The sequence below is a fragment of the Nerophis ophidion genome, linkage group LG03 (assembly GCF_033978795.1).
Source record: "Nerophis ophidion isolate RoL-2023_Sa linkage group LG03, RoL_Noph_v1.0, whole genome shotgun sequence".
Lineage (NCBI taxonomy): Eukaryota > Metazoa > Chordata > Actinopteri > Syngnathiformes > Syngnathidae > Nerophis > Nerophis ophidion.
In genome coordinates this window covers 6,846,839-6,865,034 of record NC_084613.1, presented here as the reverse complement: position 1 = coordinate 6,865,034, position 18,196 = coordinate 6,846,839, and the positions used below count along the sequence as shown (strand labels likewise).

The following is an 18,196-nucleotide window of genomic DNA, read 5'->3' as shown; positions in this document are numbered from 1 at the left end:
TCAAAAGGTATCCAACATTTAATATACAAGCATGATAGCAAATCTTAAACCAACATTAAGAGGGTAGAACATGTGTCCAAGTCTGTGAGACATGAATACTAAATATGTGGTGACGGCACCTGTACCTCCACAAGGTGTCAGGCTTCAATGTCCGGGTGGATTCTTCCTCAGTTCAGCTGCCTGATGATGGTGTTAATGTCCGTGCCGCGAAATCCAGGGTTTCCGAGGTCCTTGAGGAGCCCGGCCTTGTCCTTGGCAGCATGACGGGCCACTGACAGCTTGAAAGGCTTTAGGAAATTGTTGGCTTGCTGGAAGCCTCGTCCGACTGAGTAGATCTCGTGGATCAAGTCCTCCAAACATATGATGCCATGTTTGCCTGAGGACAGAGAGACAGTTTGAGGGTGTGGACACACCAGACTAGTCGCACTGTGCTTGGGCTCCAGTTCGGTTTGTTAGGCTATGTCGACACCAACCTGGATAACCCCTTAAAGCAGGGGTGTCAAACTCATTTTAGATCAAGGGCCACATGGAGAAAAATCTGGTTAAATCACGGCACAATAACTTAACAATAAAGACAACTTCAGATTGTATGCTTTGTTTAAAAATAAAACAAGCACAATTCTGAAAATGTACAAATTATGTTTATTTTTTTACACTTACTTACATCCATCCATCCTTTTTCTACCGCGTATTCCCTTTTGGGGGTTGCGGGGGTCGCTGGCGCCTAGACTTACATGTTGCGGTTAATAGTATTATATCTTTACTTGTCATTATTAGGGATGTCCTATAATATCAGGCTGCCAATATTATCGGCCGATAAATGCTTTAAAATGTAATTTCGGAAAGTATCGGTATCAAAATGTAAAATTTATGACTTTTAAAAACACCGCTGTGTACACGGACAGAGGGAGAGGTACAGAGCGCCAAAAAAACCTTAAAGGGACTGCCTTTGCGTGCCGGCCCAATCACATATCTACGGCTTTTACACACACACACACACACAAGTGAATGCGAGGCATACCTGGACCACAGCCATACAGGTCACACTGAGGGTGGCCGTATAAACAACTTTAACACTGTTACAAATATGCGCCACACTTTGAACCCACACCAAACAAGAATGACAAACACATTTCGGGAGAACATCCGCACTGTAACACAACAAACGACAGAACAAATACCCATAATCCCATGCATCCCTAACTATTCCGGGCTACATTATACACCCCCCCCCCGTGCGTCGGTTGAGGTGGGCGGAATCTGTACGTTTGACACCCCTGCCTTAAAGGAATAATTATTTAGCTTAAGACCCCCTTTCAGCCACAAAAAACTATCGTTTAAGGTTCCCTTTCTCTGACGTTTTTTTTACAGGCGGCATGGCGTAGTGCAGGGGTAGGGAACCTATGGCTCTAGAGCTCTTTTGATGACTGCACCTGGCTCTCAGATCATTTTAGCTGACATTGCTTAACACAGGGGTGCCCATTACGTCGATTGCGATCGACTGGTCGATCTCGGCGGGTGTGTCAGTCAATCTCAAGCCAGGCATTAAAAAATAGACATAAAAATGAGCAATCATACCAAGACTTCACTTTCGTCAGTTGTTTGACATTCTCGGCACCCGAGGATCTTGTGAGATGACGCTGGCTGCTGCGAGCTCATATTTAAGAAAAAAAATCACTAACAGGGCGGACCCAGAGAAACACATTTTATTTCTAGAGACTCCGTACCTACTGTCAAAACTCTAAAGACCGACTGCACAGTTCCTGTCTTCACCATAAAAGACCTGTTTCATCCTGCCTGTGCTAACAAAATAAGAGTCTCAGAAAGCTAGCGTGCACAAGCTAGCAAGCTACGGAGTTTGATGCCAATGTATTTCTCCCCCGCCCTCAGCGACCGCTTTCTCACTTGCTTGCCCACCCGCACAGTCACTGACGTCACTCACCTGCTGCCAGACATTAAAGGGCCACACACATATGCTACTCTCATAACAAAGTGTTTAAAAACGAGTATGCAAGTTGGACAAATGAGATGCCAAATCCAACCACTTTCATGTGGTATTGGACAGAAAGGAGGACTTTTTTTTTTCCTCCATTTGAAAATGCGGACGTTATGTCTAATTCCAATCAATGCAAGTCATCAGAATCAGGTAATACACCAACTTATATTCTTGTCTTCATGAAAGAAAGGAATCTATGTGTGTTAAACATGCTTGTATTATCATTAAACACCATTAACTTGTTAACAAAAATGTCTCTTTCATAAATAAATAAATAAATATAAATTATAAATAGGAATGAGGTAGATCTCCTCGACTTGGTCAATTGAAAAGTAGCTCGCCTGCAGAAAAAGTGTGAGCGCCCCTGGCTTAACACGACAAGTAATGAATAATTCAGCTAGTAATCACAGTGTCAAAAATAACGTTAAAAATACAATCCGTTCTCATGCATTTTCATCCATCTATCCGGTTTCTACCGCACCTGTTCAAGAAGTCGGATTAATGGTAAGAAGTATTTTATTTATTTTTGGTTAGCCTCAGAATAACAATGTTATTAAAAAGAATAAGAGACGTATTATACTCTAAAAATGTTGATCTTTCTTAAAATGCACGCATGTAGTTGTATTCAGTGTTAAAAAAATGTATGGCTCTCACGGAAATACTTTTAGAAATATTTGGCTTGTATGGCTCTCTCAGTTAAAAAGGTTCCCGACCCCTGGCGTAGTGGGTAGAGCGGCTGTGCCAGAAACCTGAGGGTTGCAGGGTTCGCTTCCCACCTATTGACATCCAAATGGCTGCCGTTGTGTCCTTGGGCAGGACACTTCACCCTTTTCCCCCGGTGCCGCTCACACCGGTGAATGAATGATGAATGAATTATTGGTGGCAGCCACGCTTCTGTCAGTCTACCCCAGGGCAGCTGTGGCTACAGATGTAGCTTACCACCACCGAGGTGTGAATGAATGATGGGTTCCCACTTCTCTGTGAGCAATTTGAGTATCTATCCATCCATTTTCTACCGCTTATTCCCTTTTGGGGTCACGGGGGGCGCTGACGCCTATCTTAGCTACAATCGGGCGGAAGGCGGGGTACACCCTGGACAAGTCGCCACCTCATCGCAGAGCGCTTTGAGTATCTAACAATAGAAAAGCGCGATATAAATCTAATCCATTATTATTATTATTATTTTTATTAAATGTATTTCTTGAATCTCCACCTCCTAGCTTTGTATGGACTCCGTGATTGTTTACAAACCGAGTTCGGAGACGGAGTGACGCCAGAAAGAACACGCCTCAAACAGGAAGTGACGTCAGAAAAAACGTGCCACAACCAGCTTCATAATATAGCTGGTTTCGTAACTTGGAGCTAACCACTGGAAATATGGAGGTGAGTCATCCAGACATGCCTGTGATCTTCCTCCTACATGTACAAGCCATTGCAGCTATTTGGGATACAACACTTCTCAGACGACAATGTCCAGGTCAGCTGTGATTCTATTTAGCCAAAAACGTTGTCCATTTGTCGAAGGAGAGACAACGAGAATGCGATCTCCCGTGGATGTGATAAAAAGGCAGCGTGTGCTTTGTATTACCTGGCCGTCGAGGAAAACAGCGAATGCATTTGGACTGGCAGAGCAGACTGTATCAGTTATTGTTCGCCATGTATGTCAAAAACTCAACGTCTAGGTCCAGAGTCACCAAAAAGGAATGGACAATGAAGGTGACGGCAAAAGAGGAGTGTCCCGACCAGATATCTACATCCCTAGATTGATTGATGTAAAATGTTGTAAAGCAGGGGTGTCTACAAGAAGCTGAGCCTCACAGTCTTTTTCAATCAGTTTAATTGTTGCTCGTTATGGTTCTAATCACATCTACAGGTGTTTTCAACACCTGATTGAAACGACCTTATTCAAATTCCGTTCTTAAGAGTTATGATCTTCAAGGGGTTGAATAATTTTGTCAATGAGATATTAAGAGAAATGACACTGTTTGGTATGTTACAAAATATAATGTTGTAATTCGGTCCTTGGCCCTGCACTCTTCAGCATCTACATGCTGCCACTAGGTTACATCATACGCAAATACGGTGTTAGCTTTCACTGTTATGCTGATGACACCCAACTCTACATGCCCCCAAAGCTGACCAACACGCCGGATTGTAGTCAGCTGGAGGCGTGTCTTAATGAAATTAAACAATGGATGTCCGCTAACTTTTTGCAACTCAACGCCAAAAAAACGGAAATGCTGATTATCGGTCCTGCTAGACACCGAACTCTATTTAATAATACAACTCTAACATTTGACAACCAAACAATTAAACAAGGCGACACGGTAAAGAATCTGGGTATTATCTTCGACCCAACTCTCTCCTTTGAGGCACACATTAAAAGCGTTACTAAAACGGCCTTCTTTCATCTCCGTAATATCGCTAAAATTCGCTCCATTCTGTCCACTAAAGACGCTGAGATCATTATCCATGCGTTTGTTACGTCTCGCCTCGACTACTGTAACGTATTATTTTCGGGTCTCCCCATGTCTAGCATTAAAAGATTACAGTTGGTGCAAAATGCGGCTGCTAGACTTGTGACAAGAACAAGAAAGTTTGATCACATTACGCCTCTACTGGCTTCCTGTGCACTTAAGATGTGACTTTAAGGTTTTACTACTTACGTATAAAATACTACATGGTCTAGCTCTATCCTATCTTGCCGATTGTATTGTACCATATGTCCCGGCAAGAAATCTGCGTTCAAAGAACTCCGGCTTGTTAGTGATTCCCAAAGCCCAAAAAAAGTCTGCGGGCTATAGAGCGTTTTCCGTTCGGGCTCCAGTACTCTGGAATGCCCTCCCGGTAACAGTTCGAGATGCCACCTCAGTAGAAGCATTTAAGTCTCACCTTAAAACTCATTTGTATACTCTAGCCTTTAAATAGACTCCCTTTTTAGACCAGTTGATCTGCCGTTTCTTTTCTTTTTCTTCTATGTCCCACTCTCCCTTGTGGAGGGGGTCCGGTCCGATCCGGTGGCCATGTACTGCTTGCCTGTATATCGGCTGGGGACATCTCTGCGCTGCTGATCCGCCTCTGCTTGGGATGGTTTCCTGCTGGCTCGGCTGTGAACGGGACTCTCGCTGCTGTGTTGGATCCGCTTTGGACTGGACTCTCGCGACTGTGTTGGATCCATTGTGGATTGAACTTTCACAGTATCATGTTAGACCCGCTCGACATCCATTGCTTTCCTCCTCTCCAAGGTTCTCATAGTCATCATTGTCACCGATGTCCCACTGGGTGTGAGTTTTCCTTGCCCTTATGTGGGCCTACCGAGGATGTCGTGGTGGTTTGTGCAGCCCTTTGAGACACTAGTGATTTAGGGCTATATAAGTAAACATTGATTGATTGATTGAATTCAAGTTGCATATGTCTATTTAATGCATCTTTATTTGATATGACTATATACAAAATACGGAATAAATGTCCAACTTGCTGAAACACCAAAATTGTGTGAGGGTCGAATAATTTTGATCACAACTGTACGTACACTTTTGACCAGGACTGTATTTTGTCACATTGATTAAATTACAAGATTAGTCCATACCTTAAAAAAGGTAAACAGAGGTGTGAAGCAGACTTACCCATGTGTTCCTCAATTAAGGTGTTATCTGTTAAAGCAACCACCTTCTTGCCAATCCTGGTCTGTCCCCTCCTCAGAATGAGCTCACGGACGGACTTGAGGTTGGGATACCTGAGGGGTACGTATGCAAGTGTTACTGGGATGCCGAGCAAGCTTTGCACCAAAGCGGGCGTCCGTACTCACCCCCAGGCCACGTACGGCTCCACAACCCGCAACATGGTCAGGGACGTCTCGCTGATTTTCACAAAGGCCCCGCTGAAGATTTTCCTCAGCCTCAACATTTGGATCACCTTCATCACTCTGGAGCTGACGCCTTTGATCCTAACAAGACCGGTCATGCAAAACACTTGCTGAGAACATTTCCACAGAGGGAAACATCAAAAGGATTCATGGGGTATTTCAATAGCTTTGATAGGGTAATAACAACAATAAATGTCGATAGAAATTTTTTAGACACTTAATGGGCCAGAAAATTTTGATGGGCATGCTATCTGTGCCCTGGACCAACGTATTTTTAAGATGGTACCAAAGGTCTGAATCCGAGCGTTTTAGGTGTAAATGTACAAAAAGAGCCACAGAGCTCGCCTCAAACAGTCACATGTTTACATAAAAATGCTAACACTTAGCATGTGTGCTAACGATTGCATGATAACAGTCAGCGTGTTTCATATACCAAGTTATATGAGTCACATTAAAAAATAAAAGGTGTAAAAATAGATAAGTTAAGAAGCCTAAGTTAGCTTGCTTCCATGCTATCGTTTGCATGCTAGCAATAACCAAGTGTCACTCCGGGCTAAACGGTAGCAAAAGTAACTCAAAAAGTTAGCATGCTAATGTTACCATGCTAGCAAGCTAACGTGAGCATGATAATTGTTAGCTTGTGTCACATAAGTTGAGTTAAAGTAACCCTTTGAGCTACTTTAGCTAGTGTTTAGGCCAAAATCACATCTTGGTATGTGACACTTGTCAACTGCTAGCATGCAAACGATAGCATGTTAGCAAGCTAACATGATAATAGTTAGCTTGTGTCACATACGTTTTATGACCAAAAGGTGTATGGCTGCGGAAATGTGAAAAAAAATAAAAAGGTGTAAAAATGGACAAAAAGTTAAGAAGTCTAAGTTAGCTTGCTAACATCAATCAATCAATGTTTATTTATATAGCCCCAAATCACAAATGTCTCAAAGGACTGCACAAATCATTACGACTACAACATCCTCAGAAGAACCCACAAAAGGGCAAGGAAAACTCACACCCAGTGGGCAGGGAGAATTCACATCCAGTGGGACGCCAGTGACAATGCTGACTATGAGAAACCTTGGAGAGGACCTCAGATGTGGGGAACCCCCCCCCCCTCTAGGGGACCGAAAGCAATGGATGTCGAGCGGGTCTAACATGATACTGTGCCAGTTTGCATGCTAACAGTTAACAAATGACACACGGTAGCAAAAGTAGCTCAAAAAAATTAAAATGCTACTTTTAGCATGCTAAAAATGGACTTGGGACCATTGCAAAATGATGTGTGTCCCAAAGTCACTAGCCTTGGCGTCACTATAGACAGCCATTTTAAAGTAGACAAACAAGTCAATGGCGTTTTAAAATCGTGTTTTTATCACTTTCGTCTTTTAGTAAAGGTTAAACCGTTTTTATCTTTTAACCTTTTTGAACAAGTCGTGCATGCTTTTATTTCAAGTGGCCTGGACTACTGCAATGCACTTTATGCTGGCATTAGCCAAAAAGCTCTCTCCCGGTTGCAGTTAGACCAGAACGCGGCAGCCCGACTTTTAACAGGGGCCAGGAAACGCCAGCATACAACCCCAATTCTTCAGAGTTTGCACTGGCTCCCTGTTCATTTTAGAATCGATTTTAAAACATTGTTGTTTGTTTTTAAATCTTTACATGGACTGGCACCTCAATATATCTCGGACCTCATCCAAATTTACATTCCTGCGCGCGCTCTGAGGTCCGAGAGCCACTTCCAGCTCGTGGTGCCCAAGACCAGACTTAAGACCAGGGGAGACAGGGCCTTCTCTTTGGTCGGCCCTAAGCTCTGGAACACTCTGCCGCTCCCATGTTCAAACTGCTTCCACAGTGGAGTGTTTTAAGTCTCGTCTTAAGACCCACTTTTATTCTTTGGCTTTTAACACTACGTGAGTTGTGTGGTCCTCTGTGTTTTTTATACACTTTGATTTTATTTTACTGTTTTGATTTTACCCTTTAAAATAGTTTTTAATCATGTTTGTTTTTATTTTTATTTATTTTTTGTTTTATTCAGTCATTGGTGGAGCATAATATTGTTTTTAACATGGCTGTGCAGTACATTGGAAACATTATTGTTGTTTAAATGTGCTATATAAATAAAGTGGATTGGATTGGATTGCTCGCAAGCTAACGTGAGCATGCTAATGGTTAACTCGCGTCACGTAAGTTATATGACTCTAAGGTGTATGCCAGAGGAAAATGCAGGAAATACTTTTTCTTGTCGATATCGGCTGCAGAGTTTCATTTTTTTTAGGTTTTCTGCTCGAGTTGTGCCTCCGGATTTTATTTTTTCAATGAAAAAAAAATGTAGTTTGGCTCAGAAAAGGTTGAAAAACACTGTTGTAGACCACAAGGAAGTGCTTTCAATGTAGAAAAAAAATCCTAATACGACCTCTAAGTGTTCATTTGGGTATAAATTATTAGCTTGTTGTCATAGGAACAGAATTTGTGCTTAGCCAGAGGACATCTGTGTGTGTGTGTGTGTGTGTATATATATATATATATACACACATATATATATATATATATATATATATATATATATATATATATATATAGGTGGAATCGCATATACTCACTCTCTAATGCGGACAGCAAAGACTAATTTGTGTTTTTCAGGTAGTCGGGTGGGTGGTTTGTGACCGAGTCGCCTTAAGCGACTGTCATCACGATGTTTCTTATGGCTGTCCTTCAAGAAGTCCTCTAGTCGCTTGAACTTTATGGGCTTGCCTTTGGAAACCTTGGGGGGGAAAAAAAGAGACTTTGTTAATACATTTAACACAACTTTTTACTTGAGAATCACATACAAATGAAGGTATAATCTTTAAAAGTGTATTTTTCCCTTTCAAACTTACATTATCAGCCAGGGAAGCAATTATTTAGCCCACTTTATAACTACTGTTGAATATAAACAAATACTTCTCCGATTACCACTACTCAAGTTAACATAATGCTTGCCATTTTTTTATTTTTTGTCACGTCATTGCTGTGAATAAGTCTGACTGAACTAATTAGAAAAGGACAAAACTCATATGTGATGTGGGAATAAAACTGTCTGCAAAGTGTACAAATAATTACACAACTGTTAATTGCAGAATTATCTGTGACAGTTGCTTTTTGTTCTGTATATTTATTTGCATATCTACAAAGCATCAAACAAGCATTTGTCATTGTGAGTTGATCACTACTACATTTGTACAAAGCGTAGTCCAAACCAAAACTTATTTTTCTCTATTTTCTTGTTATGGGACATTCATCTTCCACTGTTGCCATCTCTAATATAAATTTGTGTAAAGTTCTTACTTATATCTGTCAGTAAACTCACCATGAAAGCACTAAAACATACCGGTGTAGTGAGTGTACATTATTCATCCAAGGAACTTTAGTTATTAGAGATTTACGGTCACGGGACACATTTCGGGCATTGTTGTTGCACTAGTGAGTAACGGATGAGGAGATGCTGCTCCGTTATTGACTGAAATACAGTCTGAATGTCATTAAAACAGTTAGCGCCATCTTTTGACACTTCTTCCACTCCCGTCCTTGCACGCTACACCGCTACAAAAAGGAGAAGACACTGTCGAAGTGGGGCACGTAAATAAGTGTGCCCACAAAACAGTGCATCCTGAAGAGACTGTCAGAAAGTGAGTTGAAGATGTGTAAAACATCATCTATGCAACATTTTGAGCAAAGAATCACCATTACATGTTATGTAGACCACAAGGAAGTCTGTTACATTTACAAAAAATAATAATATGAGTCCTTTAATGCGCCTTATAATCCGGTGCGCTTAATATATGAAAAAAGATTAAAAAAATAGACCATTCATCGGCAGTGCGCCATATGGTCCGGAAAATACTGTATATTTGCCAGGTGTAATTATTCATTATTGGTCAACTTCAAAGTAATGCACTTTACATACATGTCACACTGAGGGTGGCTGTATAAACAACGCCAACACTGTCATAAACATGTGCCATATTGTGAAACCACACTTAACAACAATGACAAACACATTTCGAGAGAATATATACACAACATAAACACAACTGAATAAATAACCAGAATTTCCTGCCGTACCAACTCTACCGGAACACTACACTATTTTATTTGGTACAGGGTGTAAGTATACGTGTAACCAGTAGTCGGCAGTCAAACATTAACAGCTAAGTCTCAAGTAAACACCAAGATTTTAACTGTCCATTCATCCATTTGGGGTGGCGGGGGGGTGCTGGTGCCTATCTCAGCTACAATCGGACGGAAGGCGGGGGACAGCCTGGACAAGTCGCCACCTCATCGCAGGGGCCAACAGAGATAGACAGACAACATTCACACACTAGGGACCATTTAGTGTTGCCAATCAACCTATCCCCAGGTGCATGCCTTTGGAGGTGGGAGGGTCCTGTCCCCAGGTGCATGTCTTTGGAGGTGGGAGGGGCCTATCCCCAGGTGCATGTCTTTGGAGGTGGCTAGGGCCTATCCCCAGGGGCATGTCTTTGGAGGTGGGAGGGGCCTATCCTCAGGTGCATGTCTTTGGAGGTGGGTGGGGCCTATCCCCAGGTGCATGTCTTTGGAGGTGGGTGGGGCCTATCCCCAGGTGCATGTCTTTGGAGGTGGGAGGGGCCTATCAGCAGGTGCATGTCTTTGGAGGTGGGAAGGGCCTTTCCCCAGGTGCATGTTTTTGGAGGTGGGAGGGGCCTATCCCCAGGTGCATGTCTTTGGAGGTGGGAGGGGCCTATCCCCAGGTGCATGTCTTTGGAGGTGGGAGGAAGCCGGAGTAGAACCCACGCAGGCACAGGGAGAACATGCGAACTCCACACAGAAAGATCCCGAGCCCGGGATTGAACCCAGGACTACTCAGGACTTTCCATTGAAAATATAAAACATTACACACGGCGCTCCAAAAAATATCAAAATGTTTTAGTAGTAAATGTTTTAGTGCAATTTGTAATATAAAGTAGTGTAAAGTTTTCACTTATATCTGCCAGTAAACTCGCCATGAAAGCACTAAAACATACCGGTGTAGTGACTTTACATTATTCACCCAATGAACTTTATTTTTATTATTGGTCGACTTCAAAGTAATGCACTTCCCAGTACAGTTTCTTAAATTTTGATTTGCCGAAAGCTTTATCGATCACAATTACTGCATTTGTTTTCTTTTGTGTTATATTTTTAATGAATGAAGTAACGTTTATGACAGTCTTTTTCCTAAACACAATATAGATTGTGAGACATAACAGGACAATAAATACATTTTTCATTTGTTTTAAAAACGTTTACAAAAAAGCTCATGACTTGATGGGGTCCCTGGGACCCCATTTTGGAAATTCCTAGCACCAACTGTGGTTCACACAATGAACTTAGTGATTAGTTTACTGCAGTACATTTAATTTGATCCACAAAGACCACACGACTTACTCTTCTCTTCTGAAGTAGTGCAAGCTTGGCTTGGTTTGCTTTAATGGCCTGGTACGCTTTCCTCTTCTTCAGGAGATACTCTGGAACTAACTTGATGACTTTTTTGGATCTGGGGAGGAGGAAAAGGCAACAAATTATCCAGAAATATGTGACTTTCGGGCTGACATTTTTAAATTCCATCAATGTGGGAATCCCGAGCAGGCAATGTGTTATGTTAGCACTATTCAGGAGTTATTCACCACGTTGTTTATCATGTTAGTTGCCATACTTAGTCCAAAATCTTTGCATTAACGTCCAAACACATGACATTATTGCACCGTGTGACATTGCTTATGTACGGAAAAAGATAACTAAGAGCTTTTTTATATTAAATAAGGTAAAATATGTGTTAGATTGTAGGGCAATGCATACCGTATTTCCTTGAATTGCCGCCGGGTATATAATATGCGCCTGTCTAGAATTACTGCCGGGACAAACTCATTTTGCAAAATAATTAGCGCATTCTTAGTATTACCGCCGGCTCAGGATTAACGCCGGGTAAAACTCATTTCGCAAAATATTATTTTTATTAGCACGTCTAGAATTTCCACCGGGTCAAACTCGTCACGTCACGAGTGACACTTCCCCTGTCATCATTTTCAAAATGGAGGAGGCCGAGTTCAATAATTTGAAATCGCATAAAGGGAAGAAGATTAAAAGCTATTTAGTAGGATTTAAGGTCCAAGCTATTGAATATGCTAAAAAGAACAGTAAGCAGCTATGTTTTATTAATATACCGTAGCTGCGTGTGTCAAATATGAGTCATTAAATGACTCCCGCCTCCTGGTGGTAGAGGGCGCTACTGATCCTTCTTGCGAAGAAGTGACAACAAGCAGCAAGAGTGAGCAGCCATCCTTTATTTTTTCCTCTCGCTTTCACTTTTAACATGGAGGATTACATATCTAAAATAAAGCAGTTTTCTAAACTGGACTTTCAATGGAAGCAGGAGGTAATAAAGGAAGATCTCCATCCAGACAGAGAGACTTTTAAAACTGAAGAAAGATAAGGAAGACTTCCATAAACAAGTTATCGATGCTTTTGATCAGAAGGAGCTGCGCATGGACTTCATTTATAAGTAAAGGTAAGACCATAATAATGTTTTTTTTATTAAAAATATGCTTTTCATGATGGGTTTCCTTACATCACACTCAAATTTATAAGCGCTAGCCTAAATTTACCGCATGCCTTTGGTAAGAAGAGGTTTTAAATTAATTAGCGCAAGGAAATACAGTATATTATATTATGCACTTATATTGCCGTATATAAGCTACTGTGTGGAAGATTATCGAGAAAACACTAACGTACTATTTAATAATTCCGGTTTATTAACAGGAGCTAGTAAAGTTACAGACATTATGTGTTATGTTTAAGGGCTAACAGTAAAACATTACCAGCAAATATACAACAAATGTTTGTCATCACTTCTGAGAATGAAGAGCTTAGAAGAAAATGTCATTTCAAACATCAATATTTAAGGACAACTTTAAAACAAATGTGTGTATCAGTGGTGGGGGTTCAACTATGGTAGTGTTTTTCATTGAAAAATTCCTGAAGCACTCCAACAGCAGAGACCCTTAGTCGCAATTGTTGGATATGACTTTAAAGGACATCGTTGATTGTCATGTTATGTACGGATGTACTTTGTGGACGCCGTCTGCTCCACACGCTGTAAGTCTTTGCTGTCGTCCAGCATTCTGTTTTTCTTTACTTTGCAGCCAGTTCAGTTTTAGGTTCGTTTAGCATAGGACATCGTTGATTGTCATGTTATGTACGGACGTACTTTGTGGACGCCGTTTGCTCCACACGCTGTAAGTCTTTGCTGTCGTCCAGCATTTTGTTTTTGTTTACTTTGCAGCCAGTTCAGTTTTAGGTTCGTTTTGCATAGCCATGCCTAAGCTTCAATGCCTTTTCTTAGGGGCACCCGCCTTTTGCACTATGGACTGGACACTCACAATATTATGTTAGATCCACTCGACATCCATTGCACTAAACTTTGATTGATCTTTATTATTGGTTAAAACATAAAACCCTTTATTACCTGCAAGCTGCCTACCGCAGTCGTCTGCATATTGTGATCATAACACGACGTCTTTTTGACATCTACGAAGCAATTAGCTACGTTCTGCCACCTACTGATACGGAAGGGTATTACACGGTTACTCTGCCAAGCTCTAGACAGCACAGACACTTAACAACAGCAAATTATTTACGGTTTATAGTTACTTGTGCGCAAAAATTATTTTTAACCCAAGTGGGGGAGTTCAAGTACCTCAGTCTTGTTCACGATCGACAGGCGGATCGGTGCGGCGTCTCCAGTAATTCGGACGCTGTATCGATCCGTTGTGGTGAAGAAGGAGCTGAGCCGGAAGGCAAAGCTCTCAATTTACCGGTCGATCTACGTTCCCATCCTCACCTATGGTCATGAGCTTTGGGTTATGACCGAAAGGACAAGATCACCCTTAGAGATAGGGTGAGAAGCTCTGCCATCCGGGAGGAGCTCAAAGTAAAGCCGCTGCTCCTCCACATGGAGAGGAGCCAGATGAGGTAGTTCGGGGCATCTGGTCAGGATGCCACCCCAACGCTTCCCTAGGGATGTGTTTAGGGCACGGGTAAGACCCAGGACACGTTGGGAATACTGTGTCTCCCGGCTGGCCTGGGAACGCCGCGGGATTCGTCGGGAAGAGGGAAGTCTGGGCTTTAAGTCTCACCTTAAAACTCATCTGTATACTCTAGCCTTTAAATAGACCTCCTTTTTAGACCAGTTGATCTGCTGCTTCTTTTTTTCTCCTATATTTCCCCCCCTCCCTTGTGGAGGGGGTCCGGTCCGATGACCATGGATGAAGTACTGGCTGTCCAGAGTCGAGACCCAGGATGGACCGCTCGTCGGGACCCAGGATGGACCGCTCGCCTGTATCGATTGGGGACATCTCTACCCTGCTGATCCGCCTCCGCTTGAGATGGTCTCCTGTGGACGGGACTCTCGCTGCTGTCTTGGATCCGCTTTGAAATGAACTCTGGCGGCTGTGTTGGAGCCACTATGGATTGAACTTTCACAGTATCATGTTAGACCCGCTCGACATCCATTGCTTTCGGTCCCCTAGAGGGGGGGTTGCCCACATCTGAGGTCCTCTCCAAGGTTTCTCATAGTCAGCATTGTCACTGGCGTCCCACTGGATGTGAATTCTCCCTGCCCACTGGGTGTGAGTTTTCCTTGCCCTTTTGTGGGTTCTTCCGAGGATGTTGTAGTCGTAATGATTTGTGCAGTCCTTTGAGACATTTGTGATTTGGGGCTATATAAATAAACATTGATTGGTTGATTGATTCCCTGCTTAGGCTGCTGCCCCCGCGCCCCGACCTCGGATAAGCGGAAGAAGATGGATGGATTGGGTGAAATGACAATCTCCCACGGCACACCAGACTGTTTACTATAGGGACGACGTGGCGCAGAGGTATAGTGGCTGTGCGCAACCCGAGGGTCCCTGGTTCAATCCCCACCTAGTACCAACCTCGTCATGTCCGTTGCGTCCTGAGCAAGACACTTCACCCTTGCACCAGATGGGTGCTGGTTAGCGCCTTGCATGGCAGCTCCCTCCATCAGTGTGTGAATGGGTAAATGTGGAAGTAGTGTCAAAGCGCTTTGAGTACCTTGAAGGTAGAAAAGCGCTATACAAGTACAACCCATTTATCATTTATTTACTACCACTAGTGTGCCGCGGCACAGTGGTTGAAAAACACTGAACTATGGAATTCTGTTTACAATGAGATAAAAGGTTGTAGATAAATATTCCAATTGAAAATATACACAAAGACAGAACTAGGTCATATGGACAACCGGAAGTGTTTACATTTTGCTTTATATTTATTATTTTTTGTCTGGTTTTGTATTTGTTTTGTAACATCCGGTGACGTGTTTATTACTTTTTTTTGTTTGGGTTGTACTTCATGAAGTTTTGCACTTGTTTTTTATTTGTTTTCATTATATTCGGATATATTTGTTAGGTTTGTATGCTTGTGAATCTGCGCTATCCATGAAGTACTTATTGTGGTGAAGAGGGCAGGAAATATAAGATTTTCTTCATCCTGTTCCTTCTCAAGGCGTGTAATATGTATTTAGCTGCGAAATTTTAATTGCGTTATTGATCAAAAATGCACAATAATGAAGGAGATAAATAAAAACAAATGAAATGAAACCATGTGACACATTTACAGTTTTTTGAACAATCTACCTTCTCGATAATAAAAATACAACCCGTAACACAAACAAAAGGTTTTGTTGACCAATTCGGCGTAAAGCAATGTTATATTTCTGGCACGACAAACACGGATGGAGGATGATAGCAGTTGGATATTTACTTACTCGGATTCCGCCATGGTGGATTGTTGGTCGTGCGGAAATCGGCGTCGCGACACGACCGGTCCACGCATGCGCGAATGTACGTCACTTCCATGACTTGCAATTTTTTTTAACGTTCTGTGATATCTAGAATGTTTTATTAATGTTTTGTATTAAAAATGGCTTACTTTGGAGTGAGAAGGAGCAATAATATAAGCACGAACAAAAAGTAGATTTAAACAAATCAGGGATAAAGCTGGGTTGCAATCACGTGACCTAGAAGCACATCCGGGTTTCACGCGATGGTAAGCCCTGTTTAGTTCCTGCCTCAGGCGGCACATTTTAATCAATCAATCAATCAATCAATGTTTACTTATATAGCCCTAAATCACTAGTGTCTCAAAGGGCTGCACAAACCACCACGACATCCTCGGTAGGCCCACATAAGGGCAAGGAAAACTCACACCCAGTGGGACATCGGTGACAATAATGACCCAGTGGGACGTCGGTGACAATGATGACTATGAGAACCTTGGAGAGGAGGAAAGCAATGGATGTCGAGCGGGTCTAACATGATACTGTGAAAGTTCAATCCACAATGGATCCAACACAGTCGCAAGAGTCCAGTCCAAAGCGGATCCAACACAGCAGCGAGAGTCCCGTTCACAGCGGAGCCAGCAGGAAACCATCCCAAGCGGAGGCGGATCAGCATCGCAGAGATGTCCCCAGCTGATACACAGGCAAGCAGTACATGTCCACCGGATCGGACCGGACCCCCTCCACAAGGGAGAGTGGGACATAGAAGAAAAAGAAAAGAAACGGCAGATCAACTGGTCTAAAAAGGGAGTCTAAGTTAAATGAAGTGAATTATATTTATATAGCGCTTTTCTCAAGTGACTCAAAGCGCTTTACATTGTGAAACCCAATATCTAAGTTACATTTTTTTCTTTAAAGCTGTGTGGGTGGCACTGGGAGCAGGTGGGTAAAGTGTCTTGCTCAAGGACACAACGGCAGTGACTAGGATGGCGGAGGCGGGGATCGAAACTGAAACCCTGAAGTTGCTGGCACAGCCACTCTAAAAACCGAGCTATACCACTTTATTCCTTGTCCTGCTATGTAGTTTTTACATCTGTCCTGCTGTTCGGTTCCGGTGCAGACTTTAGTGAAGGAGCACAGGGGAGACGTTCCCTTCAGGGTCGATGCCATTTCAGTTCCTTTTAATTTACATTTTAACCTTGTAAAATTGTTCTTTGACTGTAAATGTTTAATGTAGTAATATTTTCTGCTAAAATTAAGCCAATATTTACATTTTTCGTACTTGGAAAAGTATCAATATACATTTTGGTACCGGTACTAAATTATTGGTATCAAGACAACCCTTGCTTGTAGTTATACAAGATATGTATGCAGACATACATCTCCAGCCAAAAAGCATGTTTTTTTTGCCCCGACTCTAAAAACAATTATCTAAAAGCTCTGATTTTATTGACAAAACCCTAAGGACTAAAGAAAAGTACTTCTATCAGCAATGCCCACACCTGCTTGCATTAGACAACAGGCACTTTGCTCTAACATAAGGCCACAAGTTTGGAAACACTTTTTCATTCAGTGCGTTTTCTTTATTTTCATGACTATTTACATTGCAGATTCCACCCATCCATCCATTTTCTACCGCTTGTCCCTTTCTGCTTTGCACACTCTTGGCATTCTCTCCATGAGCTTCAAGAGGTAGTCACTTACAATGGTTTTCACTTCACAGCTCATGGAGAGAATGCCAAGAGTGTGCAAAGCAGTAATAAAAGCAAAGGGTGGCTATTTTGAAGAAATTACAATATAAAACATGTTTTTAGTTATTTCATTTCTACAACTCTTATGTTTTTGTGATGGAGTGATTGGAGCACATACTTGTTGGTCACAAAAAAAAAAACATTAATGGAGTTTGCTTCTTTTATGCATTTATTATGGCTCTACTGATTTAATCTGACCACAGAACTTTCCTCCAGAAGGTCTTATCTTTGTCCATGTTGATGTCAGATGAAACAAAAATGGAGCTGTTTGGCCACAATACCCAGCAATATGTTTGGAGGAGAAAATCCCAGGAAAACCATTCCTACCATCCAGTATGGTGGTGGTAGTGTTATGCTCTGGGCCTGTTTTGCTGTCAACGGAACTGCTGCTTTAAATGAGACAATGAAAAAGGAGGATTAGCTCCAAATTGTTCAGGACAACCTACCTAAATCATCAGCCCGGAGGTTGGGTCTTGGGCACAGTTGGGTGTTCCAACAGGACAATGACCCCCAAACACACCTCAAAAGTGGTAAAGGAATGGCTAAATCAGGCTACAATTAAAGTTTTAGAATGGCCTTACCAAAGTCCTGACTTAAAGGTGTGGACAATGCTGAAGAAACAAGTCCATAACAGAAAAGCAACACATTTAGCTGAACTGCAGCAATTTTGTGGTGAAAAATGTAAACAGGAGCTTGAGGATGGCTACCAAAAGCGCCTTATTGAAGGCAAACTT

The 18,196-nt window shown here is 42.1% G+C and overlaps 1 protein-coding gene across 1 annotated transcript; it reads right to left on the bottom strand.

Annotated features, from left to right (window-relative positions):
* On the bottom strand, nt 1-15,848 carry rpl7l1 (ribosomal protein L7-like 1). Its single transcript, XM_061894122.1, has 6 exons — nt 15,700-15,848; nt 11,304-11,412; nt 8,462-8,622; nt 5,805-5,942; nt 5,623-5,732; nt 1-376 (listed from the first exon to the last, which is right to left on the bottom strand). The coding sequence occupies exons 1-6, from the start codon at nt 15,765-15,767 to the stop codon at nt 168-170; spliced, it is 795 nt and encodes a 264-aa protein (XP_061750106.1). The 5' UTR covers nt 15,768-15,848; the 3' UTR covers nt 1-167.
* Between the last annotated feature and the right edge of the window lie 2,348 nt (nt 15,849-18,196).

What these genes read in the sequence shown, in the direction of transcription:
- rpl7l1 (XM_061894122.1), bottom strand. Translation starts at nt 15,767, where the DNA reads ATGCGTGGACCGGTCGTGTCGCGACGCCGATTTCCGCACGACCAACAA. An exon ending in TTTGCTGTCCGCATTAGAGA is followed by an intron (nt 5,943 to 8,461) that starts GTGAGTATATGC and finishes CGGTCTTGTTAG; the next exon opens with GATCAAAGGCGTCAGCTCCA. An exon ending in CTTAATTGAGGAACACATGG is followed by an intron (nt 377 to 5,622) that starts GTAAGTCTGCTT and finishes CTCTGTCCTCAG; the next exon opens with GCAAACATGGCATCATATGT.